Below are 18,561 nucleotides of genomic sequence, written 5' to 3' on the forward strand. Positions count from 1 at the left end.
TGCTAATATTACGAAACTGCCATTTTGCAGATTCTCTTGAATGCGTGATAATAACCCGTCACACACACAGCTCTGACAGACCCAGTTTTATGCCTTCCTATGGCAGGACAGAAATCAGTTTAAAAAATCTTGTTACAAGTTGGACTTAAATTATACATCAATTATGGATTGCTCACTGGACAATAAAAGAACATATCAGAAGTCAGTTTTCACCAGTGGACTTGCATCTTCACTGGCTTCCATCTAAATGTCCAGAAGGTCATCTCCACTTTCGTCGCTCTCCACTGTCAGCTGCCGAGTCCACCACTTCTTAACCTCGGAACCACAGGAAGCTGTGTCTGTCATGGGGTTCATCTTGCACACGACAGATTTCATTGTGGTCCGCCCTCCAAACCGTAAGTTGACCGAAGACACCGAGTGGCTTATTGGTTTTGGTGCTGTGGAATCAACAAGAGTCCTGTGAGCAGCCTGGTGTGGCTTCCCCCCGTTGCTAGCCATTCCTGAAACCCCTGATGGTCCTGTCAGTCATACTTTCCAGGAGCAAGTCCTACCCATAGATGTCACGTATGAAACCTTTCAAATACTTGGTTCTTTATATTCATAGTGGACTTTAAAATTATGTTCATGGACTAGTAACACCATTTGAAAAAAATATGTTGCTTGCAATTTTGTGGGGGTTTTTGTTGTTGTTTTTTTGCGGTACGCGGGCCTCTCACCGTTGTAACCTCTCCCGTTGTGGAGCACAGGCTCTGGACGCGCAGGCTCAGTGGCCATGGCTCACGGGCCCAGCCACTACGCGGCATGTGGGATCTTCCCGGACCGGGGCACGAACCCGTGTCCCCTGCGTTGGCAGGCGGACTCCCAACCACTGCGCTACCAGGGAAGCCCTGTTGCTTGCAATTTGAGATAACTACAAAAACTAAAAAAAAATCACTAAAAGTTCCAGTTTGGGCAAATAAAGTGTCATGGAAATGTGTCGGTGTTCATTACTATATACATATTAATATAAAGAAACAACAAAGGAAAAGAAGGGATAGTGTAATAGACAGTGAGGGGAGAGGAAGAGGTTTGGAGAAGGTAAGGGAGGAAAGATGTGGGTAAATAACATTTTTTTTTTGTAAAAACAGACAGAAGTGTAGCATCAGAGAAAAAGGCATGATTCCTGGACAGATTTAAAATACGCTAAGGGCAGCATTCATTTTTCCAATCCTGGATTGGAATAAATCCTGGATTTATTCCAGGATGCCTGGATAAAGCAGCTTGTATGAGACTTTGTTGACACACTCATGGCTTTGGGATTCTATCAGTCATGGTTTGGGGTCCCACTTCTGTGACCTGTAGATGTAACCAACATCAAGTTCATGCTTCTGAACCCAAGTTTCCTCAAGTGCAAAATGAAGAGATTACAAGTTTCCTCACTGGACTGTTGTGAGAATTAAAATAGATTAAATGAGATGACCTAAGAAAATGCAGAGCAGAACCGCCATGTAGTCCAGCACTCCACTTGAGGGTGCACATGTGAAGGAGACAAGATCACTATCTTGAAGAGATACGTGTGCCCCTATGTTCATGGCAGTATTATTCACCATAGCCAAGATATGGAAACAACCTGTGTCCATCGACAGATGAATGGATAAGGAAACCGTGGTGTGTATCCAATGGAATATTAGCCTTAAAACAGAAGGAAATCCTGCCATTTGCAACAACATGGATGGACCTGGACGGCATTATGCTAAGTGAAATCAGTCAGACAGAGGAAGGCAAATCCTGTATGCTCTCAGTTACATGTAGAATCTAAAAAAGTCAAATTCATAGAAGTAGAGAGTAGAATGATGGCTACTATGGGTGGGCAGGTGGGGGAAATGGGGAGGTGTTGGTCGAGGGGTACGGAGTTTCAGTTGTGTAGGATGAATGAGTTCTGCCAATCTAATGTCCAGCATGATGAATATAGTTAATAATTCTGTATTGTATACTTGAAATTTGCTGAAAGACTAGATTTTAAGTGTACTCACCACACACACAAATGGCAGCTTTGTGAGGTGACACATATGTTAATTAGCTCTACTGTAATAATCATTTCACAATGTGAACGTTTATCAAAACATCACATTGTACACCTTAAATGCATACAACTTTTACACAAAAATGAAAGGGAAAAAAGAAAAAAAAATGCATAGCATGACACTGGGGGGTACATCATTGGTACCCCATCTTCAAATGCTCTTATTCCTGCCCAGTGCCTCTTCAAACTCAGGGCGTCCCCAATACCATGTCCCTTTAATTATCACCGTTGCTGGCACTGGGGCCACCTATGGGCCTTGGAAGCCACTCTTGACAGCATCCTTTCTTTCATCCTTTTAAGTGAATACCAAGGACTGTGCATCTCCCCTAGGTCGTCTCTCCTGTCCGTCCCTCCATGGTGTGGACCCCCGCCTTCACCATCGCCTCTCGCCCACACTATTGCACCATCCTTTGGCTCGTAACCCTGCCTCGGGGCTCTGCCACAGACAGCCCACTCTCTACACTGCTGCCATGTGAGTCTTCCTCAGCAGGATTCCAAATGTCACGTCTTGCTCAGAAATCTCTCCTGGTTCCTGACTGCTTACAGGATGAAGTTGAAACCACTCAGCCTGTAATTTGGGGTTGTTCATGGCCTGGCCCCAGCACTTACTCAATCTTGTTTCCTCTCACTCCCGGCTTTCCTTTACCAGGTGGAAGGAAGTCCGGTTCTCTCTGATCCCTGCATAATAGCCTCCGGGGTAGGAAAAAAGAGATTTCCCTCCCTGGTGTTAAGTGGCACTGGACAAGGGTAAGGCGAACTGTCTTCTGCTTTGCGGGACAGATGTGCTACGGAAGACTTTGCAACAGTCTCTGTCTCCTCACTTGAATCAGGCCGAGGAAGGGACACAATTCTAAAGCCTAGGAAGCCACCACTTTCCCGCGGGCTCACTTCTCTACAGAGAAAACCCTGGGCCGGGCAGATCATTGCTCTCCTGCCACCTCTGCATGGCCTGAATGGGATTATCCTGGCTTTCCAGACCCCCATGTCCCTCTAGAAGAAAACGCTCTCACTGAATCAATAAAATGTGGAAAATAATAGGACCGTGAGGCTTAAAGGAGGGAACGTGTGTAAGGCCCTCACAACAGTGATTGGCGTACAGTAGGTACTATAACAGATGAGATTGCACTAAATAAGTTTTGTTGTTCCTTCTTTGAGAAACCTGTGTCATTTCTGAGTGACATGTATCCACCTACTCCCTCTTAGATTAAATGAATGTTGCCTACGTTTGGGAATGCCTGGAATGTGCACCAGAAGTCCCTGGTGGTAATCGCCACCACTTTCTAGATCGTGGTTATAATATCTTTGTTAATAGGTGCTTCCTTCTCTATTAGCTGACTGTTCTGTTCAGAGAAGTTATTTTGAGGGAAATGTTTTTGATGAGGGAAATACCTTTTTCATTGTTTACTGTCTATAAATACAACTTTAGAGGCAGACCTGAATTTTGAAGTTCAAGACCCCAAACACACAAAGAGCACGGATGCCCTGAAAATGCCCCACTTGCTCGAGAAAGGACTTGCCATACATACCCGAGGGCAGGCGCCACTGGCCGAACTTCCTCTGGGGCTTCCCGGCCTCGGCTGCGTCCTGCCGACTGGCTCCCCGGTCCGACAGCGTGGGGCTCAGAAGCCGCTGCCGGCTGCTCGTCTGCAGGGGTGCAGGCGGGAGAATCAGGCGGTTATTCCTCGTGCTGTGCTCTCCTCCTCTGTGCACTGGCCTGGACCCTCATTTCATTTTAAGGAAGGAAGAAAGCCCCGCAGGAAAGTAAGTGGCGAAGACAACACGGACCCATAGTGTCAACAGTGGGGACAGGAAGAATGAAAATGGGTAAAAAGAGTCAGGGAAAGTGAAAGAGTCACCACTGCACAGGGTGAGGAAAGCAGGCCCGACCCTGCAGGTAGTGCTTTTTCTTGGGCATCCCTCCCAGACTCCTCCACTCCCAAGGCCACACACCTGCCACCTGCCACGGGGCACCGCCACGTACCAGGGCGGGGGGAACAGTGGGACTGCCTGGTTTGGGGACAGTACACGCTTGCCAACCCAGAGCCTCCAGAAGAGTTCTCAGCAGACAAAGCTCTAGGATGGGCCCCGGAAGAGAACAAAACTTAAACCAATTAAGACTGAAGCCAAAGAGAAATGCTCAGATCTCCGTGCATTCACCATCCGCATCCCTTTCCTTATCAGCACCGTAGTTCTCACCTCTCTTCAGTGGCCCCTCGGGCTTTTTGACCTAAAACCAGAGAGCTCTGTTGCCATCACCTCCCCTGTCTCGCTGGCTGTGAGGCAGGAGATAGATGGGCCCCAGGCTGCACAGCTGAAGTGCATCCTCCATGGACAGAGCCCAAGATGAAGAGGAGAAGCTGAGCCCTGCCCAGATAAGAGACCACATATTCCTCATCCTCTGAGGTCAAGGAGACCTTCCTGACTACACACGCGCAGAAAGGTTCCTAAAGGTTCCTCGGAGGTCAAAAAGGGAGGGGGGCGCCACCCAATGGTAGGTGATGTCAACCTACCCATAGGCCTCTTCGCTAGAATCCATCTTGGCTAAGAGATGCGTGCGCACACAGGGGAGGACCCTGAGATACGCCAAATACAGGCTCAGAACCAGGCAAAGTAAGATGATTGGCCAAAGGAAGCTGGAAGAAATGCTGCATATAAGTGATTCAAACTACCAGGAGGGTGCGACTCTCCCTCTGAGCCCGCCCGTGTGTCTAGCCACGCGTATTCTTTTTCCTCCTAAGAAACACTTTACTTGTTTCACTACTTTTTTTCTCTTTGTGGCCATTCATTTCGACACAACTGACGGGCCAGGGCCTTGTCACTGGTGGTCTAGTGGCTGGGATTCAGCGCTCACACCGCCACAGCCTGACTTCAGTCTCCGGGGAACCGAAATCCTGCTTCAAGCCGCTGCAGGCCAAGGTCACCCGAGATCAGCTGTCTTGCTCTTACCCCGGCACCACATGCGACCACTGCCAGCCATCCTCAGGGCAGACACGCGGCAGGGCCATTGTAAAAGCCCCACGTCCCTGCTGTGTTGACCGTCCCTGCACAAGTAGTCAGCGGCACGTGATTCCTACTGGCTGGGGAGCCAACGACATGAATCCACCCAAAACTAGGCTGTAGAACAAGAGGGCCCCTTGGAGTGTCCTGCTGGGCCACGGAGCCCCAGGCTTCAGTGTCTGTCACCTGCCCCGACTGTGTCACCACACACCCAGATCCGAGACCAGCTCCAGCCGATTCATAACTAAGCCTCACAAAGGCTGGGCCTCCCGCCAGTTGCTTCTCACACACAAGCTCTCCAGGACGCTGGTGACTCTGTGCTTTTTTTTTATGGACGTGCAGATACAGTCTGGAAATGAAGCTATGCCGGGCCCTAGTACACAGAAGGTCCTCCAGCTGAGACTCCCCAAATTCCATATGCTCTTCTGATGCCCAGCTAAAGAAGGACAAATCCTCAGTGAGCCTGACTATTTAAGGAGGTGGAAGGCCAACTGCAAGCATTTTTGCTCATTTTACTGCAAGTTTCTGTGACTTGGTGAGGAGGAGAAAACACTTAGGACAGAGCTTCAGGCAAGCCATGTTCTCCTAAGTCATGTGATGTTAACTCTTCAGACAAAAATCCAACAGGATTATTAAGTTCAGAGCATTCCCACTGTTTTTTGTATCTATACAAATCAGAATCTTTTGAGATAACCTCCACTGATTCAGGGATGACAAAGACACAAACATCAACTGGATCGTGTTCCAGTTTTTTTTTTCCAACTTAACTTCCTATTAGAGATAGTGTCACTTGTTTAAAATGACTACGTGAACGGGCATCGATTCATGTTTTGCGAACACCCTCAGGTGACGGACGCCTCCCGCCCGGACTGTACCTCGGGTTGCATGTTGGTATCCTGACTGTTGGCGTTCAGGTCCTCGCTGGGCTGTGTGGTCTCAATACTGGGTGGGTTCAGAAAGCGGCTCAGCTCCTGCTGTTGGCTCTCTCTCAGGCTGTGGATGATGCTGCAGGACTGCTGCTGTTTCTATGGAAATAGGATTGTTCTTTCAGGGACCAGAATTTCAGCCCGGCATCCCCCAGCCCGCACCGGTCAAATCTTATTTTCTTCTCTCTTCTTCAAAGGACCTGAATGCCTGGTGACCTCTTAAGAGCTTCCAAGTAAAGGTTCTTAACTGATTTCCCTGAGGAGTATCAGATTGCTTTAAAGGAGGACTCAGAGACTTAGGAATTGCCTTCCCATCCTGTTTTCATTTGCATAACAATTGGAATAGTTATGCTCACTGATACTACCTTGTTTTACTTTAAATAGAGTTTTTTTCCTTCTCTGAAAACATTTTTTTTTAATCGAAGTATAGTTGATTTGCAATGCTAAGTTTCAGGTGTACAGCACAGCGATTCAGTTATACATATAGATATATTCGTTTTCAGATTCTTTTCCTTTATAGGTTATTACATAATACTGAGTACAGTTCCCCGTGCTATACAATATAACAGAAGTTTTAGATCATTAATGTGAGTTTCCATTTTTTTCCCTTCTTATCTTACACTGTGCTAAGCCAATGTGGATCGCTCCTTTCCTCTAAATTGGAAGAGGCGGGAGACTTGGGTGGATGAGTGAAACCCTTGCTTCACTCTTGTCTTGGCTCTGGTTGGAGCAGGCCAATGCGGCAGCGGGCCAACCTGTCTTGGCGCACACTGAGGCCTGGACGGTCTGGGGCGAGTGGGCACTGCCTGTGCCCTGTCAGGGCCTGTGGGGGGCAGACGTGATCCCTGACCTAGCAGGGCTATGGTGGCCCAGCTACCGCAGCTGCCTTGCTATTAGAGGTTGGACGGGCTCCTTGCTCTGGGGACCTTTTCTCCTCCGATAGATATGTTTCGAAGTTGGTGGTGTTCTGAGAAACAGGATAAAAAAAAAAATCTGTTATGGATAAATGTTTAGTGGTTAGTTTGATTTTCTTCCCCTGTGTGTGAAGCATAGGTCAAAACCACTCATAAAGGTAATAACCTAATAGAAGTGCCCACTGTAAACACAGCCTATATCAATACAGTGTATGTTCATGGATTTATGAGTTAGAGAGTCTTAAAGCTTATAGTTCAGGAAGCAGATCATAAACTCTGGGGAGAGGCGGTCTTTAATTAAAGATCAAACAACATTGTCAACAATATGTTGGTATTTTTAGGAGTAATTTAAAAGTAGTTTTGTAAATTCAGTTGCCGTTCAGTATGTAGAGATTTCTGGCATTGTGAACACTCATATTTCATAAATGGAGATTATAAATATTTTAATATCCATAAACTGCTTTTTCAACATTCATGCTAAGTTATAAAAATGTGATTCAATGGAAATTTCTTATGGACTCTGCTCAAGAGGGTATGGCTGAAGGTGGACCAGAATTCAGGTTTGAATATCGTTAAGTGGATAAAGGTGACGTGGCTATGGGCTCATAAGGTGATCACAGAAGGCTCCAGCGTAGGTGCTGAAGGAGCTCTTTCCGTTTGACCCTCCTTCCCCCCTCCTTTGGGAGGAGGGAGTAAAGCCTGACGGGTCCGGCTCACTCACGGCTCTGATGCGCTTTAAGCACTTCTTCAGCCACATGCGGATGGTCTGCTTGGCCACCTCCTCCTCGATGGTGTACTCCAGCTGCTCCCTTGCGAGCAGCTCCTCCAGCTGCAAACTCTTCCGGATGTCAACCGACCGGTAGGAAAGCATGCTGGTGGGGGGGGAAACATGCAGAGATGAGCTCTGAGGTACCTGGGGTCTAGACTCTCAGAATCCAGAGAGAACATCACTCCATCCAACCAATGTAACATCTGGACGCCAGCCCTGACCAGCTGGAGGGCTTGGGCTGGTTATGTCACCTCTCTGTCTCTCTACCCTCATCTGTCACATGGGGAGAGTCATGAGACCTACCTTACTATGTGACGAAGTTCACTAGTATTCGCAAGGTACTCGCAACACTGTAAGCGTTTGTGAAACAAAATGTCCAGGCTAGGCCCTGACCTACATTATCAGCTGCTTAAGACTCTGGAACTTTCCCTGTAGAAGGAAGGCTGCTCTTTCTATACTGTCTTCACATTCAGATCCAATTGGTGATGGTCAGGAGGCTTGGCTGTGGGTCATGCATCCAATCCCCCCGCCATTTCCCTCTCAATTTAACTCATTTGCCCCCTACATCTTCCTCATTCATGTTAGATGGGTGCAAAGCCAGGGTGGAACGTTCACTCCCATTTGGCCCTCGATACAATAGGCCCAGGCAGTGGCAAATGAAAGCAACACAGCTGAAGTGCTGCACTGGGGCCCCTGGGCAATAAGGCACCTCATGCGTCCAGGCTGAGGGGCTCAGAGCCAAAGGCACAGCGCCTTCTGGTGCTACCTGGTGCAGCCGCGGTACCCAGGTTATTGCTCAGCCTCTGCCTACCCCGAGCTTCGAGCTCAGAACCCTCTCCATAGTCCAGATCACAGCCTGGAGGGGCCCTCCCGGTGCAGGTGCAGCCCTGGTAAAATGACCTACTCTTGTTTGCTAAGGTTCTTCCCACCGTGGGCGAAGAAAGCACGTTTGCTCTTCCTCTCTTCTCTGCCTCATCAAGAATCTCATCATTGAACAGTTGTCATCATATCCAGGGCTAGAGGAGTAGGGAGGGGCAAAGGATGCCACCATCAGCTTCGCCTGGGTCCATGTCATCAGACACACCAATGTGATCCAAAGAGGCTGCGTGTTAAGTATTAGGGACAGTGATATGTGTATGCATCTGACTTTCAGCCTAAAAATATTTGTCACTAGGAGGGAAGATGGAGTGACATTCTGAGAGAGATGGCATCCTTTGCTGTTCGTCGGTGTTTTCTGCCTCATCTTTTCCTGCCTTTTAGCTTTCCCCTGGAAGAAGTGAAGAGAGGGAGGTAAAATCGATAACTTGAGAGAACTTCTCCCAGATCTTTCCTCTGTTCTGGTCTTTCTTCAAATTCCAGTCACAACGTATTTCTGTACGCCTGAATGCTCCTGAAATTTGTGACACAATACCCAACATTTTAACTTGCCAGGTATATGCAACATGATGAAAATAGTTACTGGTGGCAGAGGAGGGTTCTTGACTTTTTCTGGGGCATGGATCCTTTGGCAGTGCAGCTGATAGGACATTTCTTAGAACAAGGTTTTAAATGCATTAAAAAATCTGCATTACAAAGGAAACCGGTTATATCGAAATACAGTTCTCAAATTATTTTCTTTGAAAAGGTGATGACGTAGTAACATAAGTGCGTCTGTATTATTACATTAAATAATAACATCTAGCTGAGGTCAAATGACTACTGTAACTCAGAACTGGTGAGCATAACGGATATTTTAAGATATCAGACACACAGTAGTAATGTGTGTGAAAATGTCTGTGATTTCTACTGGTGACAAAGATACAGGTATATCATTGAAGAAAATGCTGCATTTCAGTGAGTGATTAGTGAAAATAAAGATGTAATTTTTTCCCTTTCCAAGACCACGGACCTCTGAATTCTATCCATGGACTCCCGTTTAAGAAGCTCTTATGGGTTGCATTGTTTTCCCCTCAACAAAAGCTATGTTGTGGAGTCCTAACCTCCAGTACTTTGAAGTGTGATCTTATTTGGAAATAAGTCATTGCAGATGTAGTTAGTTAGGATGAGGTCATGCTGGAGTAGGGTGGGTCCTTAATCCAATATGACTGGACTCCTTATAAAAGGGGACATCTGAACACGGACACAGACACACACACAGAGGGAGCACGCCTTGTGAAGATGAAGCAGAGATGAGGGTGATGCTTCCACAAGCCAAGAAACACCAACAATGGCCAGCAAGCCACCAGCAGCTGGGTGACACCTGGATCAGATCCCCCCTCACAGCCTCAGAGGGAACCCAGCCTGCTGACACCTTGAATTCACTTCCAGCCTCCAGAGCCGGGAGACTAAACTTGCTGTTTAAACCGCTCAGTGTATGGTATTTTGCTAGAGCAATCCTAGTGAATAATACAGAAGCCTCTGTGTGCCCCTTTGTCCTGTCTGGGTTCTCATGAAACGGCTGGAAAATGGGGTTTGCCAACCAACCAGGGGCAACTGTCCCCGGTGGGCCAGGCCGACTGTGGCTGGACCCGTGAGTGAGAAGGTCGGGGGCTGTAGCTTGCACTTGACCACAGGGGCCTGAGGAACAGAGCAGGTGCCCAGCTCTCCTGGACCGCTTCCTTCCTGCGGAATGAGGGGCGGCCCGGCTCCTCTCCCTGTGCAGCAGAGACGCAGGGCTGTGAACTGCGGTACCTGAGCACATCATGGAAGGTGACATCACCGCCGTTGTGCAGCCTCTCCATCTCGTAGCACATGTGCTTGAACAGAAGCTTGTCCTTGTCCAGGTCCACCTCCAGCCTCCCCCGCAGAAGCCGCAGCAGGAACTTCACGCGGAAAGTCGGGATCACCCCCTGGTGACAGAGCACAGTCACTCGGAAACAGACCACAATGATTCGCTTGGGGTTCTGTTGGCACAGCAAAGAAGCCCACAGCTAGCTCTCAAAAGCTAACATAATCGGCACCGGCACAAGGAAGCCTTTGGCCTCCCCAAGGCCGGGGGGCTCTGTGCACCCAGGGGAGCCAGGGATTAGGAGCCCAGCCCGTGGAGTTGCTGCTGGAGCATCTCTGGTTCTAGAGGGCATCCCGCCGCCAAGCGGGGGCAAGGAAGAGGCAGAGGGGACCCTCGGCCTCCCCCGGGCCCAGCTTCTACGCTCCCTCTTCTTCCTGTTGCCCCCTGCACTGCCTCAGCCGTGTTCACCTGTTTCTCTAACACACGTGCCAAGTGGGCCAGTAACGCATGGAGCGGAAAAAATGGGGCCGACACTTAGTCCAGATGCTGGGGACTTCTAACCATGGGCTCAGAGCTACCCTTCTAGGGAAAGACCACTCCTTTCCGGGGCTTCTCTGTTGTTAGGACAATTACATCCAGCAGGACGGGGCTCCCAGATCTGCCCTCTTGCTGGTCGGAGCAGATGCAGATTCCGAGGACCTTACACATGTCACTCCGTTCAGGGCAACAAAACCTACGGTGCCAGCCTGGCTGTGACTTTGAGTTAAGGAGTTGGGTGAGAGGCAGGGATGTTGGTAGCCCGTGAATTCCTGTCCGTTATGAATGTCTACACGTGTGAGCGGTGGTGTCGCCTTCCGTGTGTGTCAATGGAAAGCAGGTTCCTTGCGGTGGCAGTTACGGAGACCTAAGTGGATCCAGGTGAGACAGAGACAGGGCCAGACACCTGCACACGCAGGTCACTGTCTCGGAAGAACCCCCCCCCCCCAGGCCAGTGCCTGGGGGCCGCTAAGGAGAGAGGGAGCAAGCCCAGGGGCTGGAGAAAGTCCTGCATGGCAGTGCAGACCCCAGCTCTGGTCCAGGACCCCGTTTGCTCTGCCCCTGGCTCCCTGGTCTCTGTGTCTACAGTCGTATCTTCCAGAAACTCTTTTCAGATCTTCCCCCAGGTCTGCCCATGGCTGAACTTTCCTCATTTGTCAGGTGTTACGTCAAATAACACGTCCTCAGCCAGGCCTTCAAGACCACCCCGCTAAAGCATCTGCCCCCCATCTCCAACCACTCTGTCCCATGCCACCACCTTCTTCAAAGTGCTTATAACTTCTTGAAATGGTAATAATTATTACAATCATTATTGTTTGCCCACAATGGAACACAGGCTCTGTGAGCACGGGGACCTTGCCACCTCGTTCACTGTCACATCCCTGGTGCCTGGAACTGCGCCTGAAGCTTTGCTAGGAGAAGGGGGAGGGGGGCGAGGGGGAGGGGGAAGCATCTGCTGCTCTGCCTAACTCTAGGCAATCTTGGGTAAGATGTATGATGAAAACATTCAAATAATAAGTCCAAAATGATAACTTTCAGAAACCACTTAAATAACTCCTTTGCACTTCTAATCAGAATTGCTGTGTGAAAGCTGAGGTGATCATGAATCTGTATTATACTGTCGCTTTGGTGATCTGAACTTCACCCCCCTCCCTGCCCTGAGCCCCAGCTGGTCTCTTCAGAGCTCCCTTGGTTTCCTTTCCTTGCCAACCTCCTGAATATCTGAAGGAGAAGACGTTTGTGGTTGGAAAGGACACGATGGGGAACTATTCTGTCCCTCTCCCTTCCTTGTACATTCTTCTAAATTGTCAATGACAGCTTTCTGCAATTCAGCAATGGCCTTTCCAAATTCAATACATGTCCACTGAAAACAACAAAACCACTAAAATGTCTGCAGTACGGCAGTTGGGGTAGGGGTGAGGCATGAGACAATACCTCTCTTTTATCATCCACCATGTTCCATATGATTTGAAAGTGGCGAAGATCGTTGTAACTTAAAAGCTGGTCCTCCTCAGTGGAATAAAACAAGGAGAAATTCTCCACAATTATGGCTAAAAAAAAAAAATGGGGATGTTAGACAATTATGCTAATCTGTCATTTTTCAGAAAAAGTACATCTATTATAAATAATGAATTTTATCACCTACATTATAAGCCAAATTATTAAAGGGCTTTTAGTATGGTTTCCAAGTTGGCATGTTTTACACTTGGACTGAGCTATTTATCCAGCTTCCACCTTTCCAAAACACGCATCCTGTGTCTAAGATGCTTGTGCCAGCTGGCTTCAATTCTTAGTTGAGTTCCAGGGCAGCTTTTAAAGGTCAAGTTGAGTTCTGGATAGTCCCACATCTGGGGGGACAGTGTATATCTTTTGAAAAAATAAATGTGGTATTTCAAGGCTGGAAAGGTAGCCTTCCCTGGTATTTGTCCAACTGAATCCATGAGAAGAGCTTTTGAAATTAATGATCATAATAAATAGAACAACTCTTGAAATTGCAATCAACTGTCATTTACATGCCTTTCAAAGGTCTTTTCAGCTTCTGGACCGAGGGGCAACAATTTATAATTAATGCCATAAAACACCCACCCCAAGCAATCCAGGATAATTACTTGGAAATTGTACATAATTATCTAATAACCTGAGTTTAAAGAGATTGAAAAATAATTCAATGCACATCACTTACCTACAAGCAGATTTAGCATGATGTAGGCAATGATGACATAAAATGAACAGAAATACATAAGTGCCCCAGCGTAATTCCCACAGTCTGTTGCCCAGTATGTAAATTCATCTGGAGTACAAAACGGGGGCTGGACCTGTGGGCCCGTGGCGGGGAAGGGGGGGACAGGGTGAGAGAAGAGAAGATTACAAATTTCCGTTAACTGACTGTAGTTGTGAACATATTCCTAACGATATAAAATATAAGTAACTTCAAAGTGATCTTTCAAAGGCCCATACATTGGGTACCTCATCTGTGGCAAAAATCAAAAAGAATGTTTCATTTATACTATGCTTTTGGTCTTGTAGGATCCCAAGTTCATTGCCATTTTAGAAGCACAATGAACACGAACTCCCTTCCTTCAAGAGATACTCTTTCTGCCACCTCCACTAGCCCCAAAGAGTAAGTAGTCACTGTGATGCAAAACGCAGAAAGTCAGAGAAAAAGGTGTTTAAAAAAAAACTCTGACTTAAGTAATGGGTTAAGATTTAGGAAGATTTGCATACACAGCAAATTCACATTCAAGTTGTGTAAGGAAAAGCCAGTAATTCTCATTCCTGGAGCATCGTTATGGAATATCATTAAATGGCACAAGATTCAGGTTATCAAAAGCCTCCCCATTCTTCACTGGCCCAGTAAAACTCCAACACCTCTGAGAAACCTCCTGGTTTCTTTCAGTCAGAGAGACTAGCTGTTTCTTCTGCATTTCCATGGCATTCTGCTTGTTTTTATCTAGAATTTATTTAATTCTGCCTTGTATTATTTTTGATTTGGTGAATTCTGTCCCCACTCATTCATGCATAAATTTCCTGAGCTCTTCCTATGTGCTAGGTTTATGCCCAGTGTTGGGGACAGGCTGGTGAGCAGGACCCAGACCCCTTCCCTCTGCCATGAAGCTGACAGTCTAGAACCCTGCAGTCCAACATGGTAGCGGCTAACTCCACGTGGCTATCTAAATCCAAATGTATGTTCATTAACATTCAATACAATTAAATACAGTTGAAAATTTGGTTCCTCAGTTGCACTAGGCACATTTCAGGTGCTCAGTAACCACGCATGGGTGGTGGCCACTGAATTGCCGTCTTTGCAGAAATTTCTTTTAATAGTTGGTCCAGAGGGTGAGAGGGAGCTGAAATAAACCAATCAAACCAATAACTCACTGCAGTTGTGCTACACACTACAAAGGAGAAATACAGAACACTGGGAGGACCCAGAACCAGCAGCCTTAGCGCTGGGCAGGATTCCTGAGGGAACTGAGCTTCAAACTGAGACCTGAAGGATGATGAAGAATTAGGCTCTAGAAGTGAGGATAGCTGAGGGAGAGTATTGCTCAGAGCCCCTGACATAAACTCCTTGAGAATGCCTTGGAATCGCTGAAGACCGGGCACGTAGTACAGGGGCCAGTACAAACCAGGGGCTCAGTGAATATCTGTTGAATTAAGTCAAAGAAGTGGAACTCTCCTGTTTGTACTTGACTGCCAAAATGTCAAAGATGGGAGGGAAAGAACAATGCTCACATAATGCAAATTTGTTGAATGGAACTACAATAGCTCGACTTGGGTTCACTGGAAATATTTCCTGTATGTCCATGTATTGTAATGTAAAAGAATGCAATTTTACGGACTAAAGGGCCAGGATATGTGTTTTGTACACAGTCTAGCTGCTACAAGGATGGTGCTGCCTATATTGTATCACCAAAGAGTTTTATCTGCTTCTAAGTGAAGGCATCGCGAGTGATGAGGGGACGTTTACCATGCAGTCATGCATAATCTTGTTCCAATCTTCTCCTGTGACAATTCGGAACAGTACGGTAATAGCTTTGCCAGCTGAAGAAAAGTTTGCATGCCTAATTTAAGGAAAAAAAACCAGAATGTGAGTAATATGGTTTGTCATGTAAGGGCTGTCACCACCAAAACATGTGGATTTTAGAGCAAATGTGATTGCTAAGTTACCATTTCCAAAGGTTACACCCTTTTGTTTCTTATTTATACTTGCCTCCAAGTATAGCTATCTCAGTAGTCCAACCCTAGCATGGTGCCAGCAGTTTATTGCCATTCATCTTGAATGACTGAGAAAGCAAGCGTTGACAATTAGAAGTGATTCCTTCTTTTATGTGGATTATGCTATAAAAGATGGGGCCACCATATATCAAATAAGTGATCTCTGCAACAAGACACATTTGTATTTAATTTTCTGTGTAAGGACTTAAAAAAAAACACTCAGAAATGGTTCCACAAAATTTAAGACAATCTTTGAAAAATGCTTTCCACATATAACAATTTGGGGGTCCTAACTTCCCATGTTTTGCTTAAAAAAAACAAAGCCATCTCAAAATTGTTTAATTAAAAAAATAATGTATCATTTCTGGCTGTATGTGGATAAAAGAATTGCTGGAATTCACCAGGATATTAGAAGTGGTTATTCCTGCATGGTGGTGGAATTATGGATTCTTTTTGTTTCCTTTTTTTTTTTTTTTTTTTTTTTGCGGTACGCGGGTTTCGCACTGCTGTGGCCTCTGCCGTTGCGGAGCACAGGCTCCAGACGCGCAGGCTCAGCGGCCATGGCTCACGGGCCCAGCCGCTCCGCGGCATGTGGGATCTTCCCGGACCGGGGCACGAACCCGTGTCCCCTGCATCGGCAGGCGGACTCTCAACCACTGCGCCACCAGGGGAGCCCCTGTTTTCTTTTATTTCTGAATTTTCTAATTTTCTAACAGTAAGCATGCATAGTTTCAATGAGAAAAATGTCATTTAAAATTTGGCCATTTTATTTTGTTTTAATTTCCAAATGATTGCTTCCCCCTCCCCATCTTTGTCTAAAACACATGCAGATATGTATCCATGATTTCATTACTAAAAACGTTTGCTTAATATTTGAATAGAAAGATAAATAGGGCTTCCCTGGTGGCGCACTGGTTGAGAGTCCGCCTGTCGATGCAGGGGACGCGGGTTTGTGCCCCGGTCCGCGAAGATCCCACATGCCGCGGAGCGGCTGGGCCCGTGAGCCATGGCCGCTGAGCCTGTGCGTCCGGAGCCTGTGCTCCGCGACGCGAGAGGCCACAACAGTGAGAGGCCATGTACCTCAAAAAAAAAAGGAAAGAAAGAAAGAAATATATACCAACCTGTTAATGTTCTCCCCATATTTCACAGTACCAAATAAGACGACTCCAGCAAAAGCATAGCACAGCAGCAGCAGGAACATCCCCACTATGATAAAGAAGCTCTTATACATGCTGACGACCACTGTCAGCAGGAGCATCTTTAGTGTCACCTGTATGGAGGTGAGGGTGGGGGCGGGGATGCGGAAAGAGAAGGAGGGAGGGGACATTCATCTCATCAAGCCATGGTGAACCCGGGAAGTAAGTAACAGTTAAGCAGTCTGGCACAAAAGTGATTCTCAAGGATATCACTTGAAAGTTGCTTCCTATCTGGTATTAAATTTGAATTTTATTAAATACCATTAGACCTAAAGAAATTCTGCTCATATTTCAAACTTCAGCCTCTTTAGCCAAATTAATAAAAGTTCCACCACAATATTTTAAGCCTTCTATTTTTCTCTTCTCTTCCTCCCTAACTCTTTATTATACAGGCTGTGCATTTTTGGCCAATAGCAAGCAGACCCAGGATTCTTCCACAAACAGACGATCATAAAAACAAAACTAAACGATGGTAAAATACCAAATAACCATCAAATATTTACCATACTGATTTTGTGGATATATGGACCCTACATGAAATAAAGTTAGTAACAAGAAAGAAAACAGTGCTGTAAAAAATGAAAAATATATGTGGAATGTATTGAACATTAACAAAGAACATCAATAAATTTGGAATCATAGGATCATGAATATTTGTTAAAGATTATTCTTCTTTGCAGTAAAATTATTTAACTTTATTAAAAATAAAAACAATAAAAATAAAGAAGCATTAAGAAAGACCATTAGTCTTTGCTTTTGTGCCTGACATTTTATCTCTAGTTGATGATTGAGTTCACTCAGAAAATTAGAATAACTAAAATAACACAAATGTCAGGAAACGAATCACAAGACAATTAAGCTACCGATTCATTTGATTATTTGCTCATTTTGACTTATGATGTCTAGGAATTTGTTAACTCCAGCCCTGGAGACCCAGAAGGGCAGCTAAAGTCAGTTAGTCATCACTCCTTTCTTCAGTGTACACATGACCTATGACAGCATCTTCACAATGTACTTACATGCTTCCCACAGATAGAGAAAAACCGGAAGACAATCACACACGCGCCCATCATGTAGGTGTACGCGTTCTGAAATTTAAACAGAGGAGAGCCTCTTGCAATTTGCACGAAAAATCTTGTTAGAGTTCCATTTTTCATTTTAAGTCTTCTGTGAAGTCTACTGAATAATGAGTTTATTAATAAAATGTGAAAATTCCTCTAAGAAATGTATCTTAAAAAGGTGCTGAAAAGGTCACTGCCAAAACTCATGAATAAATATTAGCTATAAAATCAAATCTTAAATGAAACTTTAGTCTCTGTTTTGCTCAGCTGAATTCTGTATTTTAAAACTTATTTTACACAAAATAGTGACCAGGTCCTTTGAGGAGCAAGAAAACCCTAGGATAACAATGCAAGTGAAGAAGTCGAGGGAGACAGGAGATAAAAGAATCCTGGCTTCCTTCTACAACCAGAGCGGGTGCTGGTGTTGGAAAAGATTGCCAGGGGTCAGTTTCAGCTTCCTTCTCTCTGAAGGAAGCTGAAGCCAGCCACATGCACATTCGTCTGAGCTGATTTCAGAGAAGTCCTCCCTTTTGAAAACACATCCAGCTCTTCTTTCAAGTGTGTGATTGGCAGCAAGAGATGACTCAGTAATATCTCTTGCATGGATACCAAGGGGGAAAGGGGGGGTGGTAGGAGGAATTGGGAGATTGGGATTGATACATATACCCTATTGATACTATATGTAAAATAGATATCTAATGAGAATCTGCTGTAGAGCACAGGGAACTCTACTTAATGCACTGTGGTAACCTAAATGGGAAGGAAATCCAAAAAAAGAGGGGATATATGTATATGTATAGCTGATCCATTTTGCTGTGCAGTAGAAACTAACACAGTATTGTAAAGCAACTATACTCCAATAAAAATTAATTTTAAAAAAAAGGAGAAGACTTGGTGTGCTCTATGACTAAGAAAGCTTCATCTGAGAACAAAGACCCCACTGGCTACAAGTGCAGTAACGACAGTGGCATTAAGCTGATGCCAAGGCGTGATTATTCCCCGGGAGCTTTGCTTAGTCAAATGACAACAGTCACAGATGGCCCCCAGGAAGGGAAGATCCTTGGTGAGATGCAAAGAAATGAATGTGTCTGCACAGAAGCATCTTTGGATGGGAACAAGGACTGTGTCTTCTTTCACAACAGTCCACTGCAAAATAGAGTGGAGAAAGAATGAC

The 18,561-nt window shown here is 45.9% G+C and overlaps 1 protein-coding gene across 4 annotated transcripts in view; it reads right to left on the reverse strand.

The window, feature by feature from the left end:
• Positions 1-243: 243 nt before the first annotated feature.
• NALCN (sodium leak channel, non-selective) overlaps positions 244-18,561 on the reverse strand; it is a gene marked incomplete at both ends in the record, with an annotated part of 280,034 nt that continues 261,716 nt past the window's right edge. For all 4 annotated transcript variants that reach the window (XM_082859218.1, XM_082859217.1, XM_082859216.1 and 1 more), the window contains 10 exons: positions 244-437; positions 3,589-3,706; positions 5,935-6,084; positions 7,621-7,771; positions 10,339-10,496; positions 12,347-12,462; positions 13,095-13,227; positions 14,883-14,976; positions 16,252-16,400; positions 17,346-17,414. In XM_082859218.1, the coding sequence (XP_082715344.1) occupies positions 244-437; positions 3,589-3,706; positions 5,935-6,084; positions 7,621-7,771; positions 10,339-10,496; positions 12,347-12,462; positions 13,095-13,227; positions 14,883-14,976; positions 16,252-16,400; positions 17,346-17,414 (1,332 nt within the window). The remainder of the gene's footprint in view (positions 438-3,588; positions 3,707-5,934; positions 6,085-7,620; positions 7,772-10,338; positions 10,497-12,346; positions 12,463-13,094; positions 13,228-14,882; positions 14,977-16,251; positions 16,401-17,345; positions 17,415-18,561) is intronic.

Source organism: Leucopleurus acutus (genome assembly GCF_964270905.1).
Source record: "Leucopleurus acutus genome assembly, chromosome: 18".
NCBI classification, from domain to species: domain Eukaryota; kingdom Metazoa; phylum Chordata; class Mammalia; order Artiodactyla; family Delphinidae; genus Leucopleurus; species Leucopleurus acutus.